Raw genomic sequence first — 25677 nt, 5'->3', positions numbered from 1 at the left:
ATGAGCCCTGGATACATACACAGTTGATTTATCATCATCATCATCATCATCATCATCATCATCATCATCTCTATACCACCCAATAGCCAAAGCTCTCTGGAAAGTTTACTACACAATATGGCCGATATACTTATACATGGAGAAAATTAAACTAGTGTTTTGTAAGAAACCAATATATAAACTAATGATTTCCACTTCCCCTGACTTTTGTGATAGGACATGTCTTTTGTCTTTATTATGATTAGTTCTCATTTTAATTCATTACTGTATTTATAATGTTGCTTGAGTTGTGTAGGAACACAACTTCCCCTTAATTGCTTTCTTCAGAGCATCTTTGACCTCCTTGTTTCTCAGGCAGTATATGATTGGGTTTAGCATGGGAGTGACCACAGTATAGAACATGGACACAATTTTGTTGAAGTTCACTGAATTGATGGAAAAGTTTGAGGTTGGGCGGACATACATGAACATCAGAGTGCCATAGAAAATGGTTACTACAGCCAGATGGGAACCACAAGTTGAGAAGGCTTTTTGGCGACCAGTCGATGAGGGGATTTTCAGAACAGTGATTATGATGAAGATGTAAGACACCAGAATGAGGAGGAAGGAAGTAACAATGACACTAGTGGCCACAATGAAATTAGACAGTTCAGCTTCATGTGGGTTTATGCAAGAGAGTTTCAGTAAAGGTGGTGCATCACAAAAGAAGTGGTTGATCTTATTGGGTCCACAAAATGGCAGCCGACACAGTGCAACCAGTGGGGGGATGTTAACTATGAAGGCACCAATCCAAGAGCATACAGCCAGTTGAAGGCAAATTTTGTTATTCATGAGTGTTGGGTATCGCAGAGGATTGCATATGGCCAAGTAGCGATCAAACGCCATGATTGCCAGAATGAAACATTCCGCTGTACCAAGTGTAATAAGAAAATATAGTTGAGTAATGCAGCCAGCATATGTGATAGATGTGTTTTTCGCTAGGAATACTTCTAGCATCTTGGGAACAATATTGGATGTGTAACATATCTCCAGGAAGGAAAAGTTGCTGAGGAAGAAATACATGGGTATCTGGAGACGTTGGTCAATGCGTACTATGATGATAATGATGATGTGCCCACACAAGGTCAAGACGTAAACAACCAATCCCACAAAGAAGAGGAGAAGCTGGAGCTTCTTCAGACTTGGGAACCCCAAGATGATGAAGTGGGTCACAGTAGTTTTATTGCCAGTGACCATGCTGACATAGTTTCTGGGCTATGAAGAGAAAACTGAAGTTTATATGACATAGAAGAAAAATCATAGTGGTAAATAAAACAGCTGTAGTTTCAAAACACAACTTATATGCTTAAATTACTGTGATGCTACTGAAGAGAGGAAATGAACCAGAAAGGGAGGCAACCAGGAAAGAATACTGATGTGTATATTTAAGAATGAAGACCATTATTATCAATAATAATAATAATAATAATAATAATAATAATAATAATAATATCACAGTCTATACAACTTATCCCCTTCTTCACAACTCTGTAAGCTAGACCAGTATTCCCCAGATCTCAGATGAGGAGCAAAGCTGATTGATAATGGGTTACCTAAAGGCACATTGTTCATTCAAGACTGAGGGAAGTTTTGAATTAACCATTGTCTCATGGTTAATGCTGGTTGCCACACTACAGCACTGCATGTTTTATATTTGATTTGGCAGTCACTTATTTTCAGGGTATTTCCTTCATCTAAATTGCTGCAGAACAGAAAGTGCTAAGGAATAGTATAATATTTGACCCTTGTTTGATAAATCACACTTCATGTTGTTGTTTTCTTGAGATTCAATGTTCGAATTCGGCTCAGAAGTTATGAGCAATTTGGAGTTGAATCCAGAGTTCGTCAACTTAGGGTAGACTCATTTAGTAATATGCCCCATTGATTTCAGTGGATCTGCCGTACACATGACTAACAATGCAAACCTATACATGCCAACCCAAAAGCCTATTGAGTTCAGTGTGGCTTACTCCCAGGTTAGTGGGCATAGGATTGTTGTTTAAGTCTGGATCCAATGAAGTAATTATAAGATTCTACTAGTTTCTTAGAAAATACTTGAATACGTTACTCACCGTTGTTTAATTTTGAATGAGCAGAAACTTCACTTCACTAGTTCCTTCCTTTCAGAACTGGTCGGTAAATTATTGTTAGTAAAGTCAGAATGCCCTGAATGTTTTTTGGACATCAGAAGAAAAGTTCCAAAGCCTAAGAACAGTTCATCTGGAAGTTGTTCTTCCTTCATCAATAGAGATAATTAAATATGAAGTTCCAGAGAATGTCATGAAGTGAAGATGTGTTCCCTTTACCTCCACCAATGTGAAAGAAATCTGGTAAATACAACAGGTTACATTGCAACATCTCAATTCTCTTTGGGAGTTTGAATGTCCACAGTGGACTGAATGTCTAATAAGATCTTCTTTAGGCATAGTTAATTAGTTTGGCAAAACCTGTGCCAGAGAAGAGCACTCAGATATACTCCTACCTTGTTACTCAAAAGCTTCATGTGTGCATTTCTCCCCATGGGCTCATCTACACCAAGCAGGATATTGTACTATGAAAGTGGTATCCACTAATGATCACAAGAATGCCTCAGAATGTTGCCTTGCTTTTACATCAAAATGGATTAGTACTATGCATTCATATGAACTTCAGGAGCTGATGCATACCATTGCTCTATCTATTGGACCAATGATATAAGGAACAATGTTGTTTACACAGACTGACAGCAGCAGTCCAGGATTTCTGGTGGAGGTCTTCCCATCATGTTACCTGACAACTAGAGATAGAAGGAATTGAACCCGAGACCTTCTTAATTCAAAGCATTTGATCTACTATGAGGCTATGGCCCTTGCTGAAGGAAGGAGAACACGACTCTCTAGGGTATCAGACAGGACTCTTTTCCATTCCTGTCTGGAGATGTCATGGATTGAACCTGGGTTCTCCCGTATGCAAAGCATGTGTATGACTATATAGCTATGGCCCCTTATGGGACACAACAGTTCAAATAGTTGGATTGCATTTTATTTCTCTTTTTTCCCCTGAAACATTTTGTTACTGGCTCAATTGCAACTGCAGGAGTTTTAAGCCAGATAAAGCATTTTTTACATATTATAATTTCAATAGGAATAATAAAAGCATGAAGCGTATCTTTGTTATTCATTTATGACCTTTAAAACATTGGCCAGGATGGCTAAGAGCATGGTGAAAACATACAAATCTGAAATCTTTTGGCATTCAGCTGATATTACCTAGAGAAGACTTGTTAGCAGACAATAACTTCTTTAGGTATTCCCAGAGGAAATCAGCAGCTTCAACACGATCAGCATGATAAATTATCCCCTAAGTGAATTACCATTTTCTTTTAATCAGGGAGGCACTACAATTCCCCCCCCCCCCCCCCACACACACACTGGTATTCTAGAAATGGCTGTTCTTGAAAGAATCTCATTTTTACAAGTTTTGAATGAACTTACACTGAACATTGAGTACAGTCTATTAAAAAAAAAAAAAGAGTGCCCTAAGTGTGTAATTAACATGTAGATAATAAAGATTCTAATGAGAACAAGAAAAAGAAAGTTTCATCTTTCAAGGTCACTGAAATAACAGCTCCCATAGAGGACTGTGAGAAATGATGCAAGAGAATGTAGTATTTCCATTGCAGTCTGCATAGGCTCCTTGTAGTCTGTTTTTGTCTGGGGATCCTCAGTGTGTGTTTTAATTGGGTTTTTTTTAAAAAAAATAATCTTCCTGTACAACTGATTGCTTGTTAAAGTCACAGAGTAATTTATATCACTATACACACTGAATGTCATGCAAAAGTGCTTTAGGTGCACAATTTGGAAACCTCCAAATCACCTTTAGGATCCACACAATGTCAGGCAGTGGCAAACACATTTACAGTGCAACCTTGTGTATGTTTACTCAACTGTATTCCATGGGACCTTCTCCCAGAGATAAGTCCCCCTCCTATGGAATTGCCTGCCTCTGTAGGTCAGGCAGGTGCCAACTTCGTATTCCTTTCGGCGCCTCCTGAAAACATCATTGTTCCAGGATGTCCAGCCACGGTTCACTTTTCATTTTGCTTCTTTTAAAATCTATTTTAAAGTGTTTTATTCTGTTTTTATTTTATCTTGTACACCGCTCCAAAATTTTGAATGGGGAGCGATACATAAATATTTTAGATAAATAAGATTTCAGCCTGAAGCACCATCGATTTCAGGGAGAGTGAATTAGGCACATGCTTAACTTTCTCACTGACATCAATGACATTTAAATGTGAGTTCCTATTATCAGATTGTGCTAAATAGCAGAATGTTGAGGGTGGGGGAGGAGGAGGAGGTAACTGCCATCTGGAGTAAAAGCAGCAACAGCAGTGAATTTCTGGGACCTCTGGTGTGTGTATACACAGACAAGCGATCTCCTGAGCATGAACGGACCCTACCACTTTGGTTTACTGGTCTATACTCCTGCTCATTCCCCTTCTTTCTCTCCCCCTTCCCCTTAATTGTTTGTGTTACTAAGGCCTTAGCTAGACGGGTCAGCCCAGGCTATTACCCGGGATTGACCCTGGGCGTCCAGATCATGCACAGGGGATCCCGGGCTCAGACAGGGGTCAACCCTCCCTTGCCCTGGGTTAATGGGCTCCACTTGCAGCCTGATATTTCCCGCGGTTTCAGCGATTACTCACGAGGAGCCAGGAGAAGCTGCACATGGAGCACCGTGCTCCCCAGGACTGCAGCACCCATCAAGGCCAGGGTGGGGAGAGAGATTTGGGCTGGGGGGGAGATCGGGGCCAGGGGGTGAGATCAGGGCCAGGAGGGGAGAGATAGGGGCCAGGGGGAAGAGATCGGGGCTGGGTTTTTTTTCCTTAGCACCCCAGTATTTCACTTTCTTTTTAAAAAAGGCTCTAAATAACTTTTCCTTATATCTATATTTAAGGGGCAGTCAAATACATAGTGTATTATGTCCTCTGGAACGGGCTCTCCACAAACACATAACCTGTCTTCTACTGGTATGCCGTGGAATCTCCCCCATTTCATCACAGTATCCATTTGTTCAAACCTTAAACGTGTAAGGGCTTTCCGGTGTTCCATTTTCATGGGTACTGATAGGTATTTCTCAAGTTGGTGCAGATAAATTGTGCTAGCTAGCCATTTCGCTGTTCTTAAGGATGTGATCCTAAGTACTACTAACCACTTAGACATTCTATTATATTAAGTCATATATAATTAATTAAATAATTAACAACAAAGCAGAGGTGGGGTCTGAATGCCAAAGCACAAAACCACTCCTTAGAACCTCAATAAAGATGGTGCTGGAAAGGAGCACTCCCAGTTTTTGTTTTAACATTTATTTATTTTCAATTTTAAAAAATGGGGGCCAAAGCAGAGAACCTGCTGGGCACCAAAAGATGTGTCCTCAGGCACATTGGTGTACATGGGCATCACACTGGAGACCCCAGTCATATACTATACAGAAGGAAGAAACATTAACACACATACCCCACCACACATACACACACACAGAGACACACACCTTAGGAAATGGAATAATTTTACTTCCTTGCATCAGAGGCTTTAGGCATAACCTTGTCACAACCCTGTTATAAGTGGGAGGAGTGGCAGAAGTGATCTTCATATTTTTGTTAGGCTTTTTTACCCATCTAGCAAGGGCATTTCAGAGTGGGAGGGAAGGAAACTGGAGAGGTGTCAGGATAGCTGGTATCCTGGCCTTTCCAGTCTCCTCCCCTGCCCATGCATTGGAATGCCCCTTTTACCCTTTTTCTGAAGTTGAGTTCCCCACCTGGGAGAGGCAGCCATTATGTTTCCTTTCACATTGGCTGTGAGAGGGAAGGGGACACAGCAAGGATTTGTGGATCTGAGGTTGGAGCACTGTCTCTGACCTCTGATCCAGGAATCTAAAACATCCCATGGCCCGCCATTCAAGCCATAGGTTTGCTGCCTCATATATTTCCATGCTTCCTGTATTTCCATTGTTTTTGAGTCTCATTCTATTGCTGAAAATTTTCATCTTAGGGCTAAATTATTCAATAAGTTAAATATGTTGTAAAAATAGTGTAAAATGCAGTGACCAGATGGTTTCCTGGTACATGTTTTGTTAATAATAGTAATAATAATAATAATAATAATAATAATAATAATAATAATAATAACTAGAATAATAATAATAATAATAATAATAATAATAATAATAATAATATAGCACCAACAATGTACTTGGTGCTTTACAGTATGTTGACTGTTTTGCAGTGGGTTGTATCAACCGTACTGGCTACCAGTCAGTTTCCAGGCACCTTTTAAAGTACTGGTGTTCACCTATATAGCTCTCAGTGGTTTGGGGCCAGGATATCTGAAAGACTGCCTTATCCCTTATGAACATGGCCATAGTTTAAGATTCTCCTTTTCTCGATTACATTAATTGTACAAACGTGGCATCCAACTCTGGTTTAACTAACCTTCCTTTGACCACAGTAAATTGAAGGAAACAAGCTTGGTTCGGCATCTACAGAAATCGTGAGGTCTCTGTTTGTGTCTTTATTTAGAAAGTTGTCTGACTTGTATGTTATTCTCCCTGTATTTTTGTACTGCAGTTTTAAGTGTTTATATTTTATATTGTTTTTATATTGTACTTTGTGGTTTAAATTTTTGTGAACGCAGAGAGGTTTGGCCATTGGGCATTACAGAAATGTAATAAATAAACCAAAAAAATCAAAAAAAGAAAAGAAAGATTCTCTTTGGTTGTCATTCTGCATTACCCACCAGCAAGAGAGATTACACTGATGGGAACATGAGATAGGGCCTTCTCTTTAACAGCATTCCACTATGGAGGACTTTCCCATAGGAATTTAGGCTTGACTCCTGCTTTGTTCTGTTGTAGATTGACTGTTATTATTTTTTCAGTATACACTCTATGTATACAATATGTATACAGTGTACAACAGTTATTTGGTGTGTGTTTTTAGAATTTCAAATCGCTTAGCTCTGTTCTTTAGTTTTTCCATTTTCACCCACTCTCAATTACTGCTGTTGGTATTCTATTTAAAATTTTAAATTGTGTTTAAAGATTTACTTGGTTTTTAAAGTTTTCTTTTCTTTTTAAAAGGTTTTAAATTGCTGAAGTTTTAAGTGTAATGTGTGGGTGGGGTGTATCTGGGCAAAAATATATTTCACACAGGAAAAAGGCTTGGGCACATTCCTTTCACTTTCATGAATTTTACACATGAAATTATTTGGGCACATTGAAGCTGAAGAGCAGTTGTCATGTGGTGGCCAAGTAACCTCTGGGAAATTACTGATCTTCTCATTTATTAACCCTAATAAGCTTTCAAGAAACCCCAGGTTTTTCCAGAAGACAGCAGCAGCTGCAGTTGTATGATACAAACTGTACCCTTAGCTAGACATAAGGTTTATCCCGGGATCATCCCAGGATATCCTGGGAACAGGCAGGGACAACCCCGGGAAGACCCCGGGATAAACCTTAGGTCTAGCTAAGGCCTCTGTCTCTCTTGGATTTCTTCTTTATTTAACATAACGTTTTAAATTTAACCCCTTCTGTAGGCCACCTCAGCTTTTGCTTAGCATTTTAGACCTTTGTCAATGAGCCAAAGTTCTGTGTGACATTACACACAGAAGTCTGCTTGTGGCCCTTTCTTTTCTCTCTAAGGGGGTGTCTCTAAATGGTCTGTTTACCCCGTCGTGTCTGCACAGTGGCACTGTGTTGTTTGTATGACACAGCTGCCAACACTGCAATTTTCACACTGTGGTTTTACCACAATTTTGTGTGTGTTGCTCTGAGGTCAACACATTGTTTCTCAGTCTGTAGCCTCAGGTTCGGACAGTGGGTGTTGCTGGAAGTGGTTGCAAATTAGTGTAAGTCCAGGGTAAATGCTGGAAGGCAGGGCAAAGGGGCAGGAGGCAGGCTTGGAGAGACTAATGGCTGTTGCCACTGCAGTGATTTCCTCTATATTTAAAATAAAGTTGTTATTATAAAACATACATGCTTTTGCTTAGCATTTTAGACCATGTCAATGAGCCACACTCCCTCCTGCCATCTAAATTTATTGTTCCTGCCTTACAGCAGTGATAATGTGGGATTTTGAGGACATCAGCTATGAAGTGTCATCATATAGACACACCCTTAGCATGTGGAGATGTTCCTTGAGATGAAGACTGCTTCTGGGTGCACACAGTACTGTGCATGTATCAAAGCCTTTCAGCATGCAATTCTCTCTCTCTCTCTCTCTCTCTCTCTCTCTCTCTCTCTCTCTCTCTCTCTCTCTCTTTCTCTCTCTCTATCATCAAGTTCTAAGGGATGTACCAATTCCCCCTCCCATCAATGTCTATTTGACAATTTTAGTCCCCCCGCAGTGAACATTTTGCCTAATATGGAATGTTGACCATTTAAGTTATATGTGTTCCTCCATACTTCTATGTTGCTCTATATGTGAATATTCGTCAGCATAAGCCAGCCAAGTAATGTCCATTTAAGTTCCATTGATTACAATGCAAGAGTTGAAATGAAGAGGGCTTAACAGCAATTTGGTTTGCATGAATTGTGTTCTGTCTACTGTCAGTTTATTTGTTTTTGTTGTTTTACAGGTCACTAAACAGAAATGGAAAACCAAACACATAGGTCAGAGTTTATTTTCTTGGGACTTTCCAATGAACCTCAACTGCAGATCTTCTTCTTCTTGGTGTTTTCAACCATCTATCTGATAACTTTGACAGGCAACAGCACAATCATTCTGGTGATAAGAAGGGATCCTTCCCTTTACTCACCCATGTATTATTTCCTGTCTAATTTGTCCTTTGTTGATATTTGTTACTCTACTGACATTGTCCCTAAGATGTAAGTTAATTTGCTTATGAAGCAAAATACAATTTCCTTCATTGGCTGTCTTACACAAATGTTTTTCAGCCTTCTGTTGAGTGTAACAGAGGTTTTTATTCTTTCAGCAATGGCTTATGATAGATACACTGCTGTGTGTCACCCACTTCATTATGTAGTCACCATGAATAAATCAATATGTACTTACCTGGTGATGGGAGCATGGCTAATGGGGTTGTTTTTTGCGATACTAAATATAGTCCAAATATTTAATTTACAGTTTTGTGGCCTTCACGAAATAAGCCATTTCAGCTGTGAACTCCCACCACTACTGAAAGCCTCGTGTTCTGACACTTTCCTCAATAACATTATTTTTCTTTCTTCTGTTGTGATTTTTGGACTCGGCTCCTTCCTACCAACCTTGGTCTCTTATCTTCACATTATCTCCACCATCCTGAAGATCCGCTCTGCAGAGGGCAGGAGCAAAGCCTTCTCGACGTGCAGCTCCCACCTCATTGTGGTTGGCTTACTATACATGACAGGAATGTCGCAGTACATGAAACCCAGCAATCTCTCTTCCATGATATTGGATGAGCTTTTTTCTATTCAGTATAGCATTTTGACTCCCATGTTGAATCCGATTATCTATAGTCTCAAAAATAAGGAAGTAAAGAGAGCTCTTGGGAGAACATTTGGAAATGGTAGATGCTATAATTTAATTTAGTTCATTAATGTAGTAGTGGTGCTAGCTTTATTATTCCAAAACTATCATTAAGTTGTTTCCAGTCTGAAGTCATGCTAATAGACACATTGTTTTCAGTGGGACATGAATTAGTTATGACTAATTGGAAGACCTACTGATTTTGACAGGTCTATCCCAAGGATCACTCCAACCCATTTCCATTTTTTTGGATAATATAATGAGTTTGTCTTCTGTCCTTATGCGTAGAGTTTACATTGAGGAATATTTTCATCTCTCTGGGCAGTTCACAAAAAAATAAACCATAAAGTACAGATTAAAACATAAAACATGGAAACATAAACCACAATATAACACCGCACTATAGAAGTACAACCAGGAAAAGGTTTCCCTTCAGACTGAACTATGCCTATCATTATGGATAATGATTGTCATATGGCCTAGTGTTGAAATAACTGCCTGCTTCTCAACATGTTTGCACATTGAGGTTTGGCTGTAGTTATGTCTGGTGTGAAAACAAGGGTTCAGAAAACATAAAGCTAAGGATAGTTAGCTCTGAAACATGAAGGAACAAATGCCCACTGGAAAGAGTGCTTGGGTGGGTGCATACAGGCTTATGGTGCTCTCGAAGTTGACAAATCACTTTAGCATCTGAGGTCGGTTCAGGTCAGTTCACAAAAACTAGGATTTCTAAAAGGTGTAAGTAAGCTATTGAACTCTGACTGCCATCACTATCTCTTGGGGTTGATAGGGGATTCTGATACATTTTAGGTCCCCAATTAACAAATCACTAAGTATGTCATATCAGGACAAACCAAAATAGAGCAACTGAAACCCTGCATAAAGAAAGCTTAGCCGGGACATAAACATTTCCATTTCTAAAGAGGTATTTGATAGATATAGTCTTCCAGTTTTTTGAGTGCCTTCATAGAATCATAGAATAGTAGAGTTGGAAGGGGCCTAAAAGGCCATCAAGTCAACCCCCCTGCTTAATGAAGTAGTTTCTTTTCTTTTTTTGAGAGGGGGAGGGAAACAGATTTGCTTTCTGTGGAAAGTAGCAAAGACATTTGTCCATTATGCTTATGTCAGCAGGATTTGTTTCCTGGCTTGCTTTCACTTGCACTCTTTTTCTTTTTTTTTTTGGTAGTCTCGCATACAGAGAAACAGAAACATAGACTATACACTAGGGAGTTCCACGTGACATGCTCACAAATATATAAAAGCACCAAGAAGAGTGTATTTGCTTGAAGGAAGATAAAGTGCTTACCATTGGTTGGTTTTCTACAATGAACTATCAAAAAGAGAAGGTTTTAGGTAAGAACTCTCTTTCTCCTTTTGTACTGCAGATTTAAACTTAGGCCATAACTAGACCTAAGGTTTATCCCTGCATCATCCAGGGGTCAAACCTGTTCATCTAGGTGACACGCAGGGGATCCAGTGCTCAGGCAGGGGTGAACCCTGGATGATCCAAGGATAAACCTTAGGTCTAGCTGTGGTCCCAGCTTAAATGGTTTTTTTCCCCCATTTCTAATCCTTACTGTTGTTAAAGTCTTAGGAAAAGTTCATTGAGTAGAAGCATTATTGTAATGCTGCAAAAGACATTTTAAAAGTACACGTCTTCCTAAGTAGAACATGTTCAATGCCTGAATGGAAGAGACAAGAAAATCACACTCTACTCAACTTAAGTGTTCATAAAAATGCTGTTGTCTCTTAAGCTTTGCTAAGATGAAGCTTAAACCATTTGCATCTAAGCCTGAAAGAACCAGAAAGAACCAAGTAGACAGGGTAAAACCTTATGTAAGTTTTTGTTTATATTTTTATAGGGTTCAGGGGCAGCTACTTGAGGTGAAAGACATGATTCCACCCCACCCCCAAAAAGGTCTATATGCATGGTGTGGAGAATGTGGATAGGGATTTTCCTGTGGACTTATCTAAACTGCAGATTAATGCAGAAATGAGGTGGAATGCATGTAAAAATAACATGAACCCAAATTGTCCATTCTTAGGGAAGGGGACTACTGTTCCAAGTTCTTTTCACTAACCACTGTGCTGACATGGTACTTCACTGGATCACAGACACAAAAAAAATACAAAAAAATGACATAACAATTTTGCAACATCCCACCATTTTCAAACACACATTTTTATTTTATTACTTCCTGAACAAACATCCATAAATATTTACTGTAATACTTTCTTGAAGCACAAGCTGCTTTTTGCAAAATTATGGGCTAGCTCATGAACAGTCCATTCCTATCTTCTTTTTCCCTTGCAGAGACTTCTGGGATGATTGAGTGGTAAGTAACAGATTGCCACATTCATCTTGGTTTGGCTCATTAGACGTTCAAGGGCAATAGTGGTATGAGGAAGAGGAGAACTCTGACAAGATAGGCAATGAGACACCAAGAAATGAAATCTCTTTTGGAGTTTTCTGATGTTTCCACATACGAGTATTTTATTTTATTTTTTGTGCTGCTTCAGCATTCACAATGTATGTTCATTGGCCTTCTTCAGACAAGAGTGCTCATTCATTCATTGCTTGTCTGAAAGCATCCCACTTCCAATAAGATATTTTTACTACCACTTATACTACTGCCCACTATTTAATTTGGTAAAACATGTGTTAAGAATGAGGGAACAATTTATGGCATTATACAGATTTTTTAAAAGTGAAGCTAATTATCAAGAATATGACTTTTTTTCTTTTCTTTTTTCTTTTCCCAGTACTCATTGACTTGTATTTATGTATTTAGTTTTACAGGGGGAAAAACATTGCTGAAGATAAAAAATGGATGTCAGTAATGAAACTGCTCCATCAGAATTCATTCTTCTGGCATTTTCAAATCTCAGTGAATGGCGTTTCCTTTTTCTTGGATTCATGCTCATGATCTATCTTTTTATACTCATGGGGAATTTTCTGATCATCTTCCTTATCTCCTTGGAACCAAATCTTCAAACTCCCATGTACTTCTTCCTGGGCAACCTTTCTGTTCTGGACATCTGCCAGACTACAACCACTATTCCTCAGATAATTGTGCACCTAATCTCAGGAAGAAGCACCATCTCTAATGAAAGATGCAAGATGCAACTCTTTTTTGTTGTTTTTTTCATTGGCACTGAGACAATCCTGTTGGCTGTCATGTCTTATGATCGCTATGTAGCCATTTGCAACCCACTCCGCTACCATGTGGTCATGAATCAGAAAATTTGTGCCCAGTTGGTGTCAACGACTTGGTTGACAAGTTCACTCAATGCCACTGTACACATTATTTTCACATTTCGCTTGTCGTTTTGTGGTGTCCATGAGATCAATTACTTCTACTGTGACATTCCTCCTCTTGTAGCTATCTCCTGTGGGGACATATCGGGAAGCATTATTGCAATGCTGGCCACTAGCCCTGTAATGGGCTTTGGACCAGCCATGTGCATCATTATTTCCTACATTCACATTATCTGGAGGATTCTGAAAATGAACTCCTCAGCTGGGATGAAGAAAGCCTTTTCTACCTGTGCTTCTCATCTCACTGTTGTCTTGCTCTTCTTTGGTAGCTGCCTTTTTTCATATGTCCGGCCCATCTCCAGCTACTCACTCAATAAGGACAGGATGATTGCCCTACTGAACAACATTCTCTCCCCTATGTTAAACCCACTGATCTATACCCTCAGGAACAAGGATGTAAAGGAGGCCCTGCAAAAAATGATGGTGAAGAAATTGCTTTCCTGAACATTTCAGTATACATAGACGCAGGGGTATTCAAAATAACTGTGAGAAGGTAACTGTGAGATGTTTTCAACAATATTGTCTGAGGGTTGTTGTTGTTGTTATTATTATTATTATTATTATTATTATTATTATTATTATTATTATTATGAAATATTGATTATATCAAGGCAGTCTGCTGGGATTCATGTTTAGGAGCCTGCCTAATGGTGACATTACATTCTAAAAGTCCAGATGGAATTATATGGAATTAAAACTTGGAGTCTTATTCCTTCTCTTAGTATATACATTTCCTCTTATATAATGCTTTTGTAATTAATTTCATCCAGTGTAACATCTGCTTCAAAAAAATCTGTATCCTTATCATTAACAAATGAGATTTTATGACTCATTTATTCTGTTTGTTCCCATGTAGCAGAATATTTTTGAGGCATATAAGGTAGAAGAATACTCTTCAAATTCCTTAATGGTATTTCCCCACCCCTTCCCACTCTGGGGTTATACACAAGGAACCATTACTTTCCTTTTCTTTTTTACTTAGTTATTTAACTCCATTGGTATCTCCCATTTTTTTTATCTTGTTCATAGTTTATCAGCAGACTAAAGATAATTCTGTAGTTTGCAGAAGTAGAGGAACTTTGGGCAGGAGAGGAAGTGGGAGAATCACCCTTCAAACAGTCCTATGAGGACTAAGCATGTGGAGTTTCCATGCAATGCTAGCTGCCTATTTTGATGGGAAGGAGGCATAGAAATTGATATTCAGAGAACCGGAGCACTTTGCCCTGCAACATTTTGTTGTTTCTCCCACTTGTATGTACAAAATGTTAGTCTCTGTTTGATCTGTGACATGTATATGTAATGGCAATTATTATTGCCTCTTTGCTGCTATTGTAACCAATAAAACAAAGGCAAACATAACTTCTGTCAACCTAATTACATAAGGGCTGTTTAAATGCTCAGAAAGCCCTGGGATGAATGCAAGATGATGCGACATAGATTATGCAACATTGGTGCAATCACATACGCACCCTGGGGCTTTCTGCCAAAGCTGTGGAGAAAAAAAGTTGGGGACTTGCCCTGACTTTTTTCTCTGGAGTGAGTGAGGATGTGTGAGATGGCATCAAGTCAGCCCCTCACATCGCTCTGGAGTCACAGTGGCTGCATGGGCGGGTGGTGCCTGGTGGAACTTGACCTATGATTGGCTGCCTTCTACCAGGCAGTGCCGGGGGTGGCTCCGGTCCCTGGATTGCCACCCAGAAACCCTGCACTCCCTTCTCAGCATTGGGATTACCAGACACCACACTGGGGGAGGAAAACCATGGGGCTTGAGAGGGGGGTCAGTGCCAACCCGGCACCTTGAATACACCTCCATAATTGCACCATAAGATAATATCAGAAGCACATAATGACATACATCAGAGTTTTTGTGCAGCCCATCAACACCTAGCTTTGTAATATTGAATGTATTGTACAGCTGTATGGTAGCAATCTGAAAATCAACATCAATAAGGTGTCTTGAAATTTCCTGAAACATGGCACCATAGCCTCTGGCAATCAATACCCCATGGGAAACCGTTCAGAAATTGTTTCATGCATTTTGGTAGCTCATAACTCTTCCCCCATGTCTTCATATGCCAGTAGGACAAAAAGAGAGATTTGTTGAAAAATATATCTGAAGCCAGAAATAGTGTGAGCTAAAGTGCCCACTGGATAACAGGTTGCCTCCCTTTGGGCAATTGCCTTGGAGGTGGCTCTAGGAACACCCAGGGATCTAGACAGAAATGTATGATATTCTGATTCCAGGGTCAATATATCTGAATGAATCCACACAGGAGCCCCCTATACAAACTGGGGCAATAATTTGGAGGTCATTAGCTTCTCAACTTGTTTGGTCATGAAACAAAAAAATAGCATTACAGAATTCCATCATTGCACCACAAGATGGCATATATCAGAGTTTTCGTACAGCTCACTCTCACCCTCACCACCACCACCACCACCTAGCTTTGAAATATTGAGTCTGAAAAAATAATGTTTGATTATTACAACCACTGCCAAAGTTAATGGATTAATTATTCATTTTCCATTCATTGCTTTGCTTTGGGTGATCCTCATCTCTTGGTGGCATAATTTTGGTTCTGCCTGCCCTGTCCCATAATGAGTTGGGGATGGCTAGAATCCAGTGATTCATTTAGCAGGTCCAGGAGGGTCTCACCACACATGCAAGGGCATTCTGTGTTGTGTCATTTTGTATGTTCTAAGGCCTTTATTGATGTAATGTGGGGTATCATCATACAACAGCAGTACACATGTCTATTATGCATAGACACCTAGGCCTGTTACATCCTGGATGCTTTGGAACTAGTGCTGGGCCAAATCCTGTTCCCTATTTTCATGAACGTTATCTCTCCCTGTGAAAGACGCATTGTTTTTTCAGCCACTTTTGCAGAGGGTGGGGGGAATTGGAGAATTTTCTTCTTGGGGAGAGGGCCAGGATTTAAACATACATTTTTAAAGGGGAGCTGGTTGCTGAGGGTTCTTCTTCTTCTTCTTCTTCTTCTTCTTCTTCTTCTTCTTCTTCTTCTTCTTCTTCTTCTTCTTCTTGGTTTTCAAAAAAGAAACAAAAGAAACCACCCACCCCCACTTGGCATTTGGAGGAGCCCAAAAGTTCTAAGTGAATGCTTTTGGAGACCATGTGACCTCACACTCTCCAATAAGCACTCAAGAAGAACTCCTAGGCTCCAGCAAGTGCCAATGGTGTTTTGAAAAAAAGGGAAAAAAAGAAAGAAGATGTCTCAGCAACTTGCGACATTTAAAAAAGCATGTGGAAACCCTCTCCAATGAGAAATTTCTCTGAATTTCTCACCTCTCTTCGCGTCTTTCACCTGATTTTTCATTTTCCCCAAAGCTCCCACAAAATACCAAAAATGAAATGGACATTTCTGAACCACTGGAATCTATTGGAATCTGCCCTGGTTAGATTCCCATAAAAATGTTCTTCTTCTGGAAATCCAAAAGCTGATTTCAGGAGAGGGAGTGGAAACTCAGCAAGATAGTTGGTAATAAAAAGGAGGTGCGTCAAACTTTTCCAAATAGATACTATCAACATGTCTTAAAAGAGAAAATAGTTTTTCATATGGTGTGCCTATGGTTAGGCCTAGCTGCTGCTTTCAGTTCTGTGCCCTTTCAGAGGTGAAGCCTCCTAGCCATTCTGATGTTCACAAGGGAGAAGAAAGCAGTAGCTATATGTAGCAATATGTTTAGTTTGCATATTGATAAGAACGTATCAGATTTGAGCAGATCATGGATCCAGTCCCTTGTTTCTGGGCTTCCTGGATGCATTTGGTTGGCCCCTACTAGAAACAACATAAACGGCAAACCATATATTATAAGTGACCCTTATAAGTCACTTTTGAAATCACTGCATTAGTGGGATATATTATGTTAGAATCAACATAAACAGTAGAAAGAAACAGGGATCTTCAAGCTCACTTGTTCAACTTGGTCCCATTTTCATTTTCAATCAATTTTTCAGGTTATTTCAACAGGAAAAGTGTGCTTTTGGAATGTGCGAGGGGGATGTGCACTATTATCCCATCGATTAAAGCATGAAAAAAATATGTGCACATCCGTGAGTTTAGGAAATGTTGATATCTTTCAAAAAGATGCACTTTTATTCACATTCTTGTTTGCATTCATGTTGCAATTAAGGCATGTTCAAATGACTTATAAATCAAAACAAAATTCTCAAACACCTCTACTTGAGTCCAAGATAAGTGGAAACAGAGGATAAACTAACAAGAACTCAGAAAGGAAGATTATATCCTACATATTGATTTGAATAAGGCTTTTGGCATCCAAATCAGAGGAATGGACACTTAACGGTTTCAGATAACTTGAAATTTCAGCTGTTCAACAGAGGTGGGACTAAGTCCATCCCTCTGCTCTTGGACAGCTGGTCAGTGCATAGCCCTGGTTGGATTGGTGGTGGTGTATGTGTGTGTGTACAGCATGGGTGGAGGAGGGATTCATATGCATGGCTCCTCATCCAGTTATACAAATACATACTTATGTACTATTTTGAGCATCAGAGGCAGTAAGCCTATATACACTAGTTGCTGGGAAATATGTGTGGGAGGATGCTATTGCACTGTGTCCTGCTTGTGGGTACCTGTTTCTGGTTGGCCACTGTGTGAATAAAATGCTGAACTAGATGGGCCCTTGGTCTGATCCAGCATGGATCTTCTTATGTTCTTATGTTCTTATGTACACATACTGTATATCCCACATCTAGACTGGGTTGAAGATTGTTCTTCATTTATGGAAAGGCAGCTTCTTGTTATACCATACCAAGTAGTAGACAGTTCTCACAAAATGATACAGCGTTAGGTTCACCTGGGTCTAAGCCAGCATTTCCCCATTCTGGATGGGGCTGATAAAAGTTGTCCAAAACATCTGGAGGGCATTAAGTTGGGGAAGCCTGGTCTAAGCAATTCAAGGATACTTTTACTTAGAACACACAGGAACTTTCTTTGAGATTGAGTTATGAAGCTGTTTATTAGCTTACCATCTCTGAAACACTTCTGGAAACATTACCTGTTTAGGAAAGCTCTTGGGGTAGAATTCCCAAATGAATATTGGGCATATAAATGAAAAACAAATGGGACACCCATGCACAACACACAATGAATACTAACAGCTTGAAAGAGGAAGGTTTTTTTCTTAAAGGTACAGAAAGGAGTGTTTTATTGATGGGTGAACAATTTTTGTGGACCAAAATGTTAGTTGGTATTGAAGGAATTACTCACTTGAGTAAATAAAACTAATATATCTTCCCCTGATGGTGCTATAATTAAATAAGCAATGACTTATACTGTGAGTGAGCTTCACTGTCCTTCAGCGTACCTGCAGTTTTTCATTCGTATATTGTGAATGGGAACTCATGAGGATCAATCGGATTTAAGTAATCACTAACTTCCCCCAATGATTTCAATGGGACCTAAATTTCTCTAGCTTAAGCTGCACTCCTCCACACTCTGATCTGTGAACATTTCCCATTCTGCTCAATGGGATTTACTTCTGAGTAGACATGCATAGGATTGTATTGTTGCTCTGGAACCTATTCAAGGTATTTTAGAAGACATTATAGTGTCGTTTGCTTACAATCCATGGCATCCCAGAGAAGGTGGGGAAGGAACAGATCTCTGAAGTTTTGTCCAAATATGATTTAATTATTTATGGATATCACCTGTGTATATCCATCTGTTTCTCTCTCTCTCTCTCTCTCTCTCTCTCTCTCTCTCTCTCTCTCTCTGTGTGTGTGTGTGTATGTATGTGTGTGTTTTGCATTGCCACACATGAGGAAGGCAAATGTGTTTTGCACAACTGATTATTCTATATATCTTTCGTGTGATTGTTCTTATATTATAGATATCCTTATGTGATTGTTTACTTATCAGATAGCCAAAGGTTTGAGGCAGGCAATGCCATTTTAAAAAGAAATAAGTTCTATCTAGTTAGTAAGCCATCAAAGAGTTAAACATTATAGTTGCTAATCCCATACTATATACTTACTGATGCCATCCTTCAAGATCCAGCTTAGAGAAAACAGGGCTTCTAAATGAGTCAGAAGGCTTCTCCACATGAAGCAAAAATCATGCAGGGCTTTGTCTTCTGGAGTCTTCACAGGTTTAACATGCTCCCCACCACTTGTTCCCATATGTTCAATTCTACAATCAGCAGATGGTTATATTTTATAGTGTGTTTTCTATTTATTACAGCATTATCAGGTTTTTTATAAAATGACAGAATCCCACTTGAAAACAGCAGAAGAGGCATCAGAGAATGAAGAAATCATGAAAAGGACCCACAAACTTCTGTGAGTGACCAATCATAAACATGCAATAATTCACTCATGTAAAGAGGCTTAGAGTGTGGCTCCTCACTTCATGAGACAAACACAATGGCTACAGGTACACTGTTCTGTGTGTGTATTTTCAGGAAGGAGAGGGCTACAGTAAAGTGTAGGTGACATATTAACATCTTTAAACACCAGTATAAATATACATGTCAGAAACTCAAGCTCATTTTTGGATTTTCAGGCTGTATAAAACCTTGGTATCTCACCTCATCTATTTATTTGTATGCCACTTTCCCACAAAATTGTGCCAAAAGTAGCTCACAACATAGAAATGAACAGGAATAAATATAATTTGCAGTATATCAAACAACAATAAACATTCCAATATTCAAAAGATAAAATTTCAAATAACTATGTTGGCAGATAAATAGAATTATTACTATGTAAAACATCCAATAAAACAGAACAAACTCATAGGTAGGAGAGAGAATAAAGCCTAAAACATAAATATTTAATATATCACATCTCCCTACAAGGAAAAATAAATCCCCATTCTACATGAGGATTCTCCACAATTAGCCTACACACATTGGTCAGCAGCCACATCTCTCACTGTTGGCAGTCTTCTTCCCAGCTCTCACCTGTCTCCTCTCATTGTCCTTCTCCATCTCACCTGGGGCCGATCTACACCAAGCAGGATATAACACTTTTAAAATAGTATTAAAACTGTATATGTAATGTGTCCTGCTTATAACCCTTATAAAGCATTATAAGCAGTAGTGTAGATCCTGCCCTGCAGTGAAGGTAAAGACAAACCCTCAAGGTTTTGATCCATGTAACACCAGCATGGACACCTTATGGTGTCACAGTGTCAAGCAGCCTTTTCCAATGTGACCCCCCCCCCAAGTGGTTTGAACTACAACTCTCATAATCCCTGATCATTAACCATGTGGCTGATGGGAGTTGGAGTCCAAAATATTTGGAGGGTACCACATTGGGGAAGACTGTTATGTAATATAAGGTTGCATTAAATGCTGGAATTGGCCAGGGTGATGGACTGTTAGTCTGATCCAGGATGGATGTACAATGCAAACAGGGGGAAAATTATGTTGGTCCCATATTAAAATTTACTGTTTTATGTAATTACTCCTATCTTAATCTTTTCTTTGACCAGATTTTGGTATTGGTCTGTGACCATGATAAACAATTCATTTGTTCATATATTTTCTCATATGTGACTTTCAATTTTTTTATTTTTATTTTTGCCTTCAGATAAATTCATTTTGTTTGGGATCAGACATGAATGCACAAAACCAAACTGGGATTTCAGAATTCATCATTCTTGGCTTTAAAAATCTGCAGGAGATACATTTCTTGCTCTTCAGTGGGTTCTTGACCATATATTTATTCACAGTTCTGTGGAATACCTTCATTATCATCATGGTGATGGTGGACCAGAAGCTCAGAACACCCATGTATTTCTTTCTTGGGAACCTCTCCTTCCTTGACATCTGCTATACTACCACCACTATTCCCCAGATGCTAGATTTCCTTATGAGAGAGAGAAGTAGCATCTCTTATGTAGGCTGTGTGCTCCAGCTGTATTTTTTCTTCTCCTTCGTAGGCTCTGAATGCCTCCTTTTGGCAGTGATGGCTTTTGACCGCTATGTTGCCATTTGCAACCCTCTGCGCTATTCTCTAATTATCAGAAAAAATGTTTGTCTCCAGCTAGCTTCAGTGTCCTGGGCTGGTGGTTTTCTCAACTCTGCATTACACACACATTTTGCCTTCCAGTTACCTTTCTGTGGAGACAATCACCTAGATGCCTTCTACTGTGACATTCCACCACTGTTGAAGCTCTCATGTGGAGACATTTCACTCAACCAAAGGCTCTTGCTATCCATTGGATTAATCGTAGCTTGGACACCCCTTTTCTGCATTCTTCTTTCATACACCTATATCATTTCAACTGTCTTGAAGATGCGCTCTCCAGAAGGTAGACAAAAAGCTTTCTCCACCTGCTCTTCCCACCTTACCGTGGTTCTTCTCTATTATGGCAGTTGCATTTTCACCTACCTGAGACCCATTCCCTCCGAGTCATCAGTGAATGGAAAGTTGATTCCACTGATGTACAGTATCTTGACTCCACTGTTGAATCCTGTTATATATACCTTGCGCAACAAGGATGTGAAAAAAGCTTGGCGAAGCATGATGGGAAAGATTTGAATAGTCCATGCAATATTGATTTTGGCTTCATCTTAATGCAATCAGGACTGAGTTTTATTTCATTTATTTCAAGGATTTATTTATTGATGCACTAGTGTTAAACCTCAAGGTTTAACACTAGAGAGCCCAGAGAGCTTCGGCTGTGGGGCGGTATATAAATGAATAAAATAAATAAATAAATAAATAAATAAATTTAAAACATTGTAGCATGTTTCTTAAAACAAAAATAATAAAAAATATTGATTTATCGTATCCATACAAAATGTATTGCTGTTATAGGTCTCCATTCCTATTGATCTGTGTTGCTCCTATCTTTATACTACATGTTGCAGACAGACATTTGTGTGGGCTCGTCATTCAGAAATAGCAGAATATGATTGAATAGAAAACATTATATATGTGTTGACTTCCAAAGAGAGGAGCTCAAAATGTGGGTCTCCTGCTTTGTGACAAAACACATTTGAATAGGGTGGCCATATTTCAAGTATGTCTTTGACACTTCAGTCTGACCCTGACTCAAAAAATAATATTTACACCCCACTGCTGCCTCTTCTTTGTTCTTTTGGCTAGCCCCTACTTCTTCAAAACAGAAATATTTGTACCTTGGGGAAGAGGTAAAGGGTAACTCTTTGTAATCTGCCCAGATAAGTATAATAAATGATTGGGCACTGGAGGGTTCGTTTAATTTTATGGAACCTTAAGGATTCAATTATTATTCACATATCCATAACAAAATGCAACATACCTAGGTGGGAACAATTATGGCCTATAATGGAAAGGGGGAAGGAAGCTCTTCTTCCATGGCTGAAGCTCTGTCTATGACCATAGATGGGATTTACAGTAGACTATAGCTCCTCAGATAGCATCTGGGAGCCATAGAATTGCTGTCTAAACTTTACATTTGAACACTGTTAATTAAGGTGTCTGGAAAGACTTCCTTGGAATGAAGCTCCACAACTTAGGTGCCACTAATGAAAAGGTTCTTCCTTTACATAGCCATCCAATGAGTATCTGAGAGAGAGATATGAAGCAGGGTGTCAGAAACTGTTCAAAGTGAGTAGATAGATTCATATGGGATAATCAGAATGGGTTTACTGCAACACACTTTACAGAGGGATGCCCATAACCAATTTCTCAGCAACTGCTGGATGTATGTAATATAGTAATGTATGTATGTGTTTGGGATTGTCTGTTAGTTATTAATGTTTTAATTCGTTCTGGTCAATGTCCGTAATAAATTCATTCATTCATTCATTCATTCATTCATTCATTCATTCATTCATATAACCTTCATCCTGAAGCAACATTTGGTGCAGACTGCCAGAGTCTGGGTGATAATAAGATTGGTTTATCTCCAGTAGGGGTCTGGAAACAAAGCCTTATGAGAAGAGACAGTGGAACCAATTACCTAGGGAGGTTGTGTGCTTTCCAACCCTAGAGACCTTCAAGATGCAGCTGGACACCTAGCTTTCAGGATTCCTGCATTGGGCAGGGGGTTGGTCTCAATGGCCTTAGAGGCTCCTTCCAACTCTACTATTCTATGAATCTACTTTGGCAGAGATCCCAAGGGTGGGTAGGTGGACAGATTTTCTAAGAGCCAGCTGGGAAGGAAGGAGACAAGGAGTCCTGGGTGCACAGTGAAAGCAGAGGACATCCTTACTGGTGTTCCCTTGTGGTCTCTGTAGCACTTAACTGAGATGGGCCAGTGTGCAATACCACCTGGATGTCATAAAATTTGAGTTGAAAGCCATTTCTTCAGTGAACCACTGCTGACTTCAGTAACAAAGTCTCACACCCAGAAGCACAGATTAGCAGAGAAGAAAACTGTATCCTGCAACCTGCAAGAAATCAGGTTCCAGGAAAGCCCTTTTTACTGTGTATCTCATGTTTTACACCCCTGGTGAATCCATTGCCTATTTTTATTCACCTGGAACTGGACATAACAGAGAGAACTAATTGATGACATGTTGATGCCACTTCTCACTGGATGCCAGCTTGTGGATCCCTGCTTGGTGACATGTTGTTGCCACTACCCAAGTACTCTTTGTTTTTGAAATTGTGGCATTATCTTGGGCAAAAGTTCCCAAAGGGGTGCATGCAGCATACATAAGGATACTCAATGCCACAATTAGTACGCATAACACAAGAATGATGCCAGCAGGGAGATTCATATTTCTGCCTCAAGTAAGGAAGGGATTATTTTATGGAATATTTTATGGAATATGATCCAACTGGAGATGGGTGATTCATTTGTTCTTTTGAGGGTTTTTACAGATGTACCTCCTGACCCATTAAGCAAGCTGGGGGGAGATGTATGTGAGCTTTGTGGTGCAGCTCATTTCAGGAAAAACATGCACAAAAATGCATATATTAGGAAAATGTCTGCACAAAATACACATATTTCAGGGAAGTGTGCACAAAACTGCATCACAGTAATGTAAACCCCTTGGAGGAGATGCAAAGTTTTAAAACATTTCCATACAAAGCTTATTTGGAAATAATAATAATAATAATAATAATAATAAATTTATTACCCACCTCTCCATTCTGATTGAGGTGGGGAACAACAATAAATGATAAAATACACAATACTCAATTAAAATATAATATACATTGTTAAAAACATCTTTAAAAAAACATCCTAAAAACATTTTTAAAACATCTTAAAATTCCAGTGTATAGGCCTGCCTGAAGAGATCAGTCTTTATAGGATGGAATAAAATGTTCTTAACGTTAAAAATGAGAGAATCTCAATGAGATCAAGATTGACAGGTCTGTTCATCCCTAGGTTCAACACTCTGCAATATTTGATCCTGTAAGAAAGAGTTCTGAAATTTACTCACTTCAGGAATTTCAGTCAGACTCATACTATCCACCTATTGGGTAAGAACATAAGAAGAACCATGACAGAGCAGACCAGGAGTCCTTCTAGTCCAACGTTCTGTTCACACAGTGGCCAACCAGCTGACATGAGAGTAATAGCACCATGATGTTCATGTTTTCCAGCAATATACGGTATTCTGTTTTATACATTCTCTTTGTACCTTCTAAATAATATTGAATTATACATACTCTTTATATTAATTATTTCTATGTTAGGTGTGATAATGATGTTGTATGTTATTATTTTTAGGAAATGTATTTGAACTAAGTACTGTACTGATGCCGCATTGGTTTGGAGGATGTGATTATATTCTGCTTGACATGAATATGGTTATGTGATGTTTGTTTCCAGTGAATGATTTGAATATAAATAATAACATTTTTACACACTATACTGGAAATTAAAGCCATTACAACACTACTTTAAACACATTTTCTTCTGTACAGAAATACTGTCATCTTTGTGGTTGAGACATGGATTTGCAAAACCAAACTGAATTGACTGAGTTCATTCTTCTGGGCTTTTCAGCTCTGGAGGACATCCACAATGTACTCCTTGGAGGGTTCCTGGTCATTTATTTATTCACTTTGCTGTGGAATACTTTCATCATCATCATTGCTATACTGGACAAAAGGCTCAGAACCCCCATGTATTTCTTCCTTGGCAATCTCTCTTTTCTTGATATCTGCTACACTACCACAACTATTCCCCAGATGCTGGATCACCTTCTCTCAGAGAGAAGCAACATTTCCTACCTGGGCTGTGTGTTCCAACTATATCTGTTCTTCTCCCTTTTGGGCACAGAATGCCTCCTCCTGGCAGTGATGGCATTTGACCGCTATGTTGCCATATGCAACCCTCTGCGCTACACACTCATTATCAGCAAAAATATTTGCCTCCAACTAACAACAGCATGTTGGGCTGGTGGTTTCCTCAACTCTGCCATACACACAGTCTATGCATTCCGGCTACCTTTCTGTGGGGACAACAGAATTGATGCTTTCTATTGTGACATTCCACCACTGTTGAAGCTGTCATGTGGAGACATCTCCCTCAACCAAATGCTCTTGCTTTATATTGGCTTGCTGATGGCTTGGACACCATTTTTAAGCATCCTTCTTTCATACATTTACATCATTTCTACTGTCTTAAAAATACGTTCTTCAGAAGGGAGGCAAAAGGCTTTCTCCACCTGCTCTTCCCATCTCACTGTGGTTCTTCTATACTATGGCAGTGCTATCTTTACATACTCAAGACCTGTTTCCACTCATTCATCAATTAATTCAAGACTGGTCCCACTGATGTATAGTATCTTGACCCCACTTTTAAACCCTATTATATATACCTTACGCAACAAGGATGTGAAGAAAGCTTGGCACAGCTTGATGGGAAAAGTATAA

At 39.2% G+C, this 25677-nt stretch overlaps 5 protein-coding genes across 5 annotated transcripts; 4 read left to right on the top strand and 1 right to left on the bottom strand.

Moving 5' to 3' along the window:
* Positions 1–270: 270 nt before the first annotated feature.
* Positions 271–1236, bottom strand: LOC134405383 (olfactory receptor 6B9-like). The gene has a single exon (XM_063136629.1). The coding sequence runs from the start codon at positions 1234–1236 to the stop codon at positions 271–273; it is 966 nt and encodes a 321-aa protein (XP_062992699.1).
* A 7435-nt stretch (positions 1237–8671) lies between these two features.
* Positions 8672–12320, top strand: LOC134405382 (olfactory receptor 5V1-like). Its single transcript, XM_063136628.1, is given in 3 exon segments — positions 8672–9587; positions 11862–11883; positions 12311–12320. Coding segments are annotated over 3 exon segments (948 nt in total).
* Positions 12321–12374: 54 nt separating this feature from the next.
* Positions 12375–13310, top strand: LOC134405381 (olfactory receptor 5V1-like). The gene has a single exon (XM_063136627.1). The coding sequence runs from the start codon at positions 12375–12377 to the stop codon at positions 13308–13310; it is 936 nt and encodes a 311-aa protein (XP_062992697.1).
* A 7156-nt stretch (positions 13311–20466) lies between these two features.
* On the top strand, positions 20467–21393 carry LOC134405380 (olfactory receptor 5V1-like). Its single transcript, XM_063136626.1, has one exon. The coding sequence runs from the start codon at positions 20467–20469 to the stop codon at positions 21391–21393; it is 927 nt and encodes a 308-aa protein (XP_062992696.1).
* Positions 21394–24750: 3357 nt separating this feature from the next.
* Positions 24751–25677, top strand: LOC134406088 (olfactory receptor 5V1-like). Its single transcript, XM_063137345.1, has one exon. It carries the CDS (start codon positions 24751–24753, stop codon positions 25675–25677), a length of 927 nt encoding a protein of 308 aa, XP_062993415.1.

This window comes from Elgaria multicarinata, chromosome 11 (genome assembly GCF_023053635.1).
Source record: "Elgaria multicarinata webbii isolate HBS135686 ecotype San Diego chromosome 11, rElgMul1.1.pri, whole genome shotgun sequence".
Lineage (NCBI taxonomy): Eukaryota > Metazoa > Chordata > Lepidosauria > Squamata > Anguidae > Elgaria > Elgaria multicarinata.
This window is presented reverse-complemented; position numbering and strand designations above follow the sequence as displayed.